General features: G+C 41.2%; 1 protein-coding gene and 1 long non-coding RNA gene across 2 annotated transcripts in view; one reads left to right on the top strand and one right to left on the bottom strand.

Annotated features, from left to right (window-relative positions):
• The first annotated feature begins 563 nt into the window (after positions 1-563).
• The window catches only part of LOC106517228 (ankyrin repeat and SOCS box protein 15), a 14,175-nt gene continuing 6,849 nt past the window's right edge, over positions 564-7,889 (top strand). Inside the window, exons 1-5 of the mRNA XM_014007951.1 lie at positions 564-661; positions 5,025-5,129; positions 5,223-5,275; positions 5,715-5,846; positions 6,543-6,701. Coding sequence (XP_013863405.1) covers positions 5,029-5,129; positions 5,223-5,275; positions 5,715-5,846; positions 6,543-6,701 — 445 coding nt within the window. The 5' untranslated portion in view covers positions 564-661; positions 5,025-5,028. The remainder of the gene's footprint in view (positions 662-5,024; positions 5,130-5,222; positions 5,276-5,714; positions 5,847-6,542; positions 6,702-7,889) is intronic.
• LOC106517229 (uncharacterized) lies at positions 5,280-6,529 on the bottom strand. The gene is made up of 3 exons (XR_001310177.1): positions 6,467-6,529; positions 5,752-5,858; positions 5,280-5,360 (listed from the first exon to the last, which is right to left on the bottom strand). It is a non-coding gene; the product is annotated as an uncharacterized LOC106517229 (long non-coding RNA).

The raw sequence follows: 7,889 nt of genomic DNA, 5'->3' as shown, positions 1-7,889 counted from the left end.
TATATATATATATATATCAGTCTTTGAAAACAGATAGCAGGTCCTATTTGTCAGTGAAAAACGAACAGAAAAAAATAAAAGACCAGACCCACAAAGCAAAGCCCAGTTCTGGCCCACACAATGCACAAACACTCAGCCCAGATACTGCAGATGCTGATCTTTGGGGGCCCTGATATGATCTGCCAGAGGTGGTCCATGCAAGGGCCAACACCACATAAACCCAACCACAACTGGGCCAGTTGTGGCACGGCATCATATAACCAGTGCCATCATTGCCAGACCTGGCCCACATCTGGTTGACAAACTCTTGCTGTGCCAGCAGTGCCAGGCTGACTCCAGATCTGTCCCACACCTGTCTGCTGTGTGGGACCGGTTCCACATTCCTCTAAACAATAGCTGCTGATCCTCTCAGCAGAATTAGGTCCACAGACTAAGCCCCAGGAGCTCATAGGATCTGGACTGCAGGGTTTCCACCAAACAGGGAAAAGACCAGGCTTATGTCCCACAACAGTAGATTTGAGATGCGTGTATTTATAGAGAGCAGCCGACAGAGTCCACCTCTTGTGTTTCTGCAGACTGATGCACGGATAGAAACACTGTCTTTATTCTGACTCTAGTTCGACCCATCAGCCTGAGCTGCCAACACCTGGCCTCCCACAAGGTGAGTTCTCTCTTCAGTTGTAAATATATAGAAAAATGTTTGTAACGTGTTGCAGGTCTAAAGTTTTTTGGCAATCAGACTCAGGGAAGATGAATTTGTCATGTTAGAGTGAGAATCATTCTGTTTGTGAAGACATGATAATGTTTTTATTATTGATCTTTAATGTGTGTTTAATGTTGGTTGTGGAGGTTTTTAATGTCTTTGGTTTACAACAGTTTTAGTCAAATACTGACTACCAGAGCATAAGCACTGAAATCACCATTCCTACTGTCTGTCAGGTTTTTTCAGTTTGCACGTTCAAACAAGAAAACATCAAAATATGACTCAGCTGGGAACAGGATGCAATGATTTAGGTAACATTACCTAAAAAAACTGAAGACAAAATTCATACAAATGTTTCATCTTAAACCAAACAAGGAGTGATTTATGTAAAACAAGTGAAAACCCAGTCCTCAACTGCTCAGATATTTAACACAAGAAACATGTAAAGTTTAAATGGATCACAGAAAGTTGCAGCTCAGATCACTGAACTGACATTTTGATAAAAATGCAACGAATTAAACAAATTCAGTTTTGTGATTTTCAGGGATTTAATAACAGCATGTTGAACTCAGGGTGTCACACACTGCTTCAGCTGCCAAACTTTACAAGAGTTTTGCAAACAAACTCTTTTATTCCTACAATTTATAAATCAAAAGAAATTATGAAACTAAAAGGAGACTGTAAGGAGTACATCTGAGGATTACTGTCAGCTACTACCAAACAAAACTTTAGCTCATATTTCTAAAAATGACTCAGTTATAGCCGTTCTGTATTAGCCATTTTTAGTCCTGTTGACCTGAAATCAGAGATGGGGACTCGTGACTCAGACTTGGACTTGAGTCACACTTACAGTAAGTCCCTACTATTAGAGACTTAGACTTGACTTGGACTTGGACCCTGAAGACTTAGACTTGACTTGTGGTTTGAGACTCGTGAACAATGCAAGTCTTTTCACTGCCCGGCTCATGATGCTCACTCCCTCAATACACATCCACACTCCGCTCCTTTGAGAACAAAAACATAAAGTTTTAAAAGCAAATACATTTACTCCTGCTCTCAAATTAAAAATATACTCCCTTGATTAAAGTCAGAATAATTCTTCCATACACTCCGCTCCCCGTCACCTGAGAATGGGAGGGGCCAGCGCTGTCTAATGTTAATGATGTGTACCCTATAAATAATAATGATAAACAGAGCTTCAGCATGGCAGGGGTGTTGCAGTTGCCATTCATTATAAGCTTTGCTTACAGACTTTATTCAATGCCATGACAAACGACAGGCAAAATGGAAAGTGTGTGGAGTCCAAATCCAAAATTTGCTTTTGTGATGACTTGTGCAGCCCTTTTACTTTAAGGATTCTGGTTCATCTTCTTCACTGACATGCTTTTATGCATTTAAAAAAAATTTCTGGTATTTTTTTGTAAAATCAGGTGTAGACTTGTTGGATTTGTTCTTTGTCAATGATAAGATATAATTACAGTATGCTTTTGTAAAATTACAAGTGCAAAATACTGATAACAATACTTTAAATGCTTGATTGTTATTTCAACCTTAACTTATCTGTATTATTAATACACAATACTACGTTTTAATATTTTATTAAAATATAGTATTATAGAATATAACCTTGTGTTGTGGAATACTTATATCTGTATTACCTTGACACTGACCACTTGTTCCTGTTCCTGAAGATATGAACACTTGTTCATATCTTGTGATATCCTTCCGGACGTCAGCATCAAGTTGACCTATTTCCGTGTATCAGGATGGGGCAGGTTATGATTGGTTGTTCATTCTCACACAATGTTAGATGACAGAATGCTGTATATGAGGCCTCTCGAGACACAGTGTGCAAGAGAGTTAGACAGTGAGCAGTGTGGAGAGACTGACAGAGAGGCACAGAGACAGGCCAGGTTCTCTGTGTTTCCTGTTGTTGCAATAAAACTCAGCTGATCATCTCACGGAGTACCTTCATTCTTGACCAGCGTATTTCTGTCTCTGTTGTTAAATAAATATTGCCATAACACCTTGTATAGTTAGAATACCTTTGATTAAACTGCCAGTTCATGCAACTAAGTAAGTAAGTAAACTTTATTTCTATAGCACCTTTCACAGACAAACATCACAAAGTGCTTCACAGAAATCAAAAATAATTAAAAACAAAAAAAACAGATCACAGATATATAAACAAAAATTAAAACACAATAAAAAGCACTTAACTAAAACCCTGTCTGAATAAAAATGTCTTAAGATGTCTCTTAAAAGAGTCAGTAGAATCTGAGCAGCGAAGGGACAGAGGGAGAGCGTTCCAGAGCCTCGGGGCCACCACCTGAAAAGCTTTGTCTCCACAGGTTTTATAACGGGTTCGAGGGACCACCAGCAGCATTTGATTAGAAGACCTCAAAGTCCTGGATGGACAGAGAGGCTTCAGAAGGTCCAGTATGTATTTGGGGGCCTGACCATGAAGTGTTCTGAAAGTTAAAACTAAAATTTTAAAATGACTCCTCAAAGTCACAGGGAGCCAGTGCAGAGAGGCTAAAACAGGTGTAATGTGGGCTCTCCTGTGGGTCTTTGTTAATAAACTCGCTGCAGCGTTCTGCACAGACTGAAGCCGAGTCAAGGAGGATTTGTTTAGACATATAAAAAGACTGTTGCAGTAATCTAAACGAGAAGAAATAAAGCGTGAACAACCATCTCTAGTTCCTTCTGTGACACAAAAGATCTCAGCTRTGAAATGTTCCTTAAATGATAAAAACAGTTACGAACTAAAATTTTACAATGGCTGTCAAAAGACATAGAACTATCAAAGACAACACCAAGATTTCTGAGACTATTTTTCACTGAAGGGGTTAAAAAAGCAAGGTGCTGCCTGATTACAGGGATTTTATCATCAGGGGCGATAATAAGAGTTTCAGTCTTGTTTGCATTTAACTGCAGGTACTTGTTGTTCAGCCATATTTTGACTTCTGACAGACAGGTACTGAGTTCAGATAGTTTGAAGAACTCAGAGGGTCGAAAGGAACAGTACAACTGTATGTCATCAGCATACAGATGGTAGGACACATTACTGTAACATTTTAAAATACCTCCTAAAGGGTACAGGTACAATAAAAAGAGGATTGGACCTAAAACTGAACCTTGGGGTACCCCACAAGACAGCGGTGCAACATCAGAGTAAACCTGATTCATAAAAACAGTAAAAGACCGTTCAGATAAATAAGAGGTGAACAGTTTAAAACAGAGCCAGAAATACCAAAATTATCTCTCAGTCTGTTGATAAGAACAGAGTGATCCACAGTGTCAAACGCTGAAGTTAAGTCCAGTAAAACCAGTACAGTGTAGTTTCCAGAGTCAGCTGCCATCAACAAGTCACTTGAAACCTTTAATAAAGCTGTTTCTGTGGAGTGCAATTTGCGAAATCCAGACTGAAAAGTGTCCATAATGTCATTTTCCTCCAAACAGCATATTAGTTGTTCAGCTATCACCTTCTCCAGGATTTTTGATAAAAATGGTAGTTTGGAGATCGGTCTGTAGCTTTCAGGCAGAGAAGAGTCTAAATTAGGCTTTTTTAACAAAGGACAGACAACAGCTGTTTTGAAGCAGTGGGGTACAGAACCAGAACCAAGGGAGTAATTTATCAGTTTTACAACACTTGGGCCAATACAGTTAAAAATACGCTTAAAAAGAGAAGAGGGCAGGACATCAAGGGGGCTAGAGGACATTTTCATTCGACCCAACAGCTCTGTGATGTCCTGAATTGCCACTGGGGTGAATGAGGACCATGTATCAGAGGTCACAGGAGGAGGGACCAGACAGAGGGATGGTGAGGGAGAGATACAGGCCCTGATGCCGGCAACTTTGTCAATAAAATAATTTAAAAAACGATTGCAATCTACATTTGTAAAAGCACTAGATGTGGACTTAAGGTCAACAGACTTAAGACTTGACTTGGATTTTTGGTCAAAGACTTGGACTTGCAAAAAAAAAAGACTTGCGCACATCTCTGCCTGAAATACAAATTGTTTGCAGAGGAACCTCTGATGTTTACTTAGAAAAAGTTAGTGATTCAGTAGATACTTTAGGAGATATTTCAAGGACTCACAATGTCATGACAGCCAGTAAAAGTAAGAGCCCACATCCTCCTGCTGATAATTTTTGTTTGTATATTAATTTATTCATGTAACCAGGCAAATTCCATTGAGATTACAAATATTTTTAAAGAGAAACCAGAAGCGTGAGCAAATAATAACCAGTGATGCCGTCAGAAACGCACAGGAAGCAGTACTGACAGCAGGACGTTTCTTTTCTTTTCTTCTGGCAGAGTGATGAACACTCATGAGGGAAGTGATGAAAACCTTAACCATTACATCATTCAGCTCAGTATTCACAACTCCTGCCAAGACGCTTTCCTAAAATCTGCAGCCAGGTACGAGGGCCGACCCATTTAACCCTGTGTGGTTACTATTTATTATTCAACCAGCTAACTGCCACGTGTCTCCTCTGTTCTTTGGCTTTTTAGCTTAGCTTCATCGACTGATGAAAATCTCAGAGTCCTGGCAGCCATTGAACAAGGTGGGTTAAGAACTTAAAGCTAAAGAGAAGTTGCAGCTGCACATGAGGATCAGTATGTATCATGACGCTGGCAGCCAGTCGGAGTCTGTGGGATAAATAGATGGCAGTGGAATTAAAGGCCTGGCATTCCTTAAAGAGCACTGAGATTATTGTAGTCATGTTGGACAAACATTGTAAATAACATCATGCATGTTGCATCATCTGTTTTCACTTGTGTTAGTGCCTTTCAGCTATCACACCAAAGTTTACCTAATGTCTGTAGAGTTGTTTTGCATGGGCTAAGGTTGGTTAGCTTTGGTGGCCGTTTTGAATTAGACCATCTGTTAATGAGAGTTTCACTAAAATCTCTTCACTAGTTTATACACTAAGTTTTTAAAAGCTCCATCTGTTTTTTTTTTTTTTTTTGGTTTAACTTCTGTTGTGTTTTTGTGTGGTGCAGGTGAGGTGTCTGTGCTCAGAGCCATGCTGAAGCACACCTTCGCCTTCAGGGAGTCAGATAGCCATGGTTGGCTTCCTCTTCATCGGGCAGCGTCCCAACCGGTCCTGGAGGTTCTGGAGACAATCCTGGGAGGTGAGTACAATCCTTAATACAAAAAATCAGAAATAGACAGAATAAAGTGTCATGGCAGGTTTGACTCCCAGCTTAAACTTTTCTGTAGTTTCAGCCAGTTCGGATGTTATCAGTCCATTAAATGGAAGTTATTAGCGGTTATCAGTCCCACAGAATGGCTTCAGACAGTCCCGACAGTGCCCCCTAGTGGGTCATCTGTGACATATACGTTGGAAGGCAACAATCTGCGAGTCTGGTCTACTTTATCGTAGCCTAGGTCATGTTCTCTAAAATTAACTTTATTGGTTTTATGCCTCATACTGTATTAATCAAATGACAGTCTGAAGCCATTCTATGGGACTGATAACCGCTAATAAAGTCCATTTAATGAATGATAACATCTGAAGCGGGTGGTAGTTTGATGGTTCTAATACTCATGGTTCAAAAACATTTTACTTCACTGGGCAGTGACTGCATTACAAAGTTAAGAAAACCACCCTGGTACGAGAAAAACTGCTAACTGATAATTTCTCCAACACTGTCTAAAGCTGAGAAATGTTCCAGCTTGTGAGCAGACAGTTTAAATTCGACAGTGATGTCAGTCTTCTTTCATTCAGCCTGTCCGAGACGTGTCAGCTCACCGGTCAGCTGGCGGTCCGATGAAAGCTCAGGGATCTGCTCTCTGACCTTTGTGTTCTGTGTTTGTGTCCCTGGAAGCTCCGGGGCTCAGTCTGGAGGACAGGACGGGTGTTGGAGGAGAGACGCCGCTCACTCTGGCCATAAAGGCTGGGCTTAAACAAAATGTGAGGAGCCTGCTGGAGCACGGGGCCTCGCCTCACAACACAAACAAGAAGAATGAGTCACCGCTGCTGCTGGGTAATGTTACAGAATCAGTGCACACTCTTTTATCAGGGTCTGGTTAAACATAGGACTCCACCATCAGAAAAATGCAACTGTCTTGGTTGGTGACTTCATTATCACTTGACTTTTTTATTACCAGTGAGACAGAGAGAGGTCAGACTGAATGGATGAGCAGCGGGTTAGACTTCATTGTGTCTGTTGATATGACAGGGTGCTGAGGGAGGAGCTGTGGTGCTGCATGAGAACATCTGAAGTGGTAGTATGTAAGACTGGTACGGGACAAGTATGAGGACATGTATGAGGACAGTAGGACAGATGAGCTGTAGAAAGATATCTCCAAGGCAGAGGAGGGACTGCAGCAAGGATCGACTCTGAGTCCCTTCTTGTTTGCTCTGGTGGTGGACAGTCTAACAGATGAGGACAGGTAGGATTCCTTGTGGATTATGATGTTTGCAGAGGACATTGTGATCTTTGATGACAACAGGGAGTAGGTGGAAGAGAACTTGGAGAGGTGGAGGTACGAACTTGAAAGAAAGTCAGTCATGCGTGTGAATGCGAGGGAGACAGGTGGAACAGTGAGACTACAAGGAGAGGAAGTCACAAAAGTCCAAGACTTTAAAGACTTAGTGTCCACTGTTCAGGTGAACAGGGAGTGTGGTGAAGAGGAGAAGACGTGAGTCCAGACAGGATGAAGAAATGTTTCAGGAGTGATTTGTGACAAAAGGATGGCAGCAAAGGTCAAAGGAAAGGTTTACAAGAGACCAGTGAGACCAACTATGTTTTGAAGACAGAGACATGGAGAAAAAAGGCAGAGACAAAACTGGAAGTGTCTGAGCTGAAGATGTTGAGGTTCTCTTCGGGAGAAACAGGGATGTAGAAGATTAGGAATGAGATCATCAGATGTACAGCGTGTGTGTGTGTGTGTGTGTGGACATGTTTTTGCTACATCACAGAGACTTATTTACCAGAAAAACACAGCCTCATGGAGACCAAAGCCTGGTTCCAATAGGTTTAGGACCAATGTGTGAATTAAGTTCAGGCTAGTTTTAGGGTCAGGTATGTATTTGGGGTGTTTAGGTTTAGGGTAAAGCTTCAGGGTTAATTGAAATGACAAACTAATGGGTCAATACCAGGTCCCCACTGAGATGAAAAAAACGTGTGTGTGTGTGTGTGTGTGTGTGTGTGTGTGTGTGTGTGTGTGTG

The sequence above is a fragment of the Austrofundulus limnaeus genome, unplaced genomic scaffold, assembly GCF_001266775.1.
Source record: "Austrofundulus limnaeus strain Quisiro unplaced genomic scaffold, Austrofundulus_limnaeus-1.0 Scaffold46, whole genome shotgun sequence".
NCBI classification, from domain to species: domain Eukaryota; kingdom Metazoa; phylum Chordata; class Actinopteri; order Cyprinodontiformes; family Rivulidae; genus Austrofundulus; species Austrofundulus limnaeus.
Note: the sequence above shows the minus strand (reverse complement) of the source record. Positions and strands in the feature narration are given on the sequence as shown.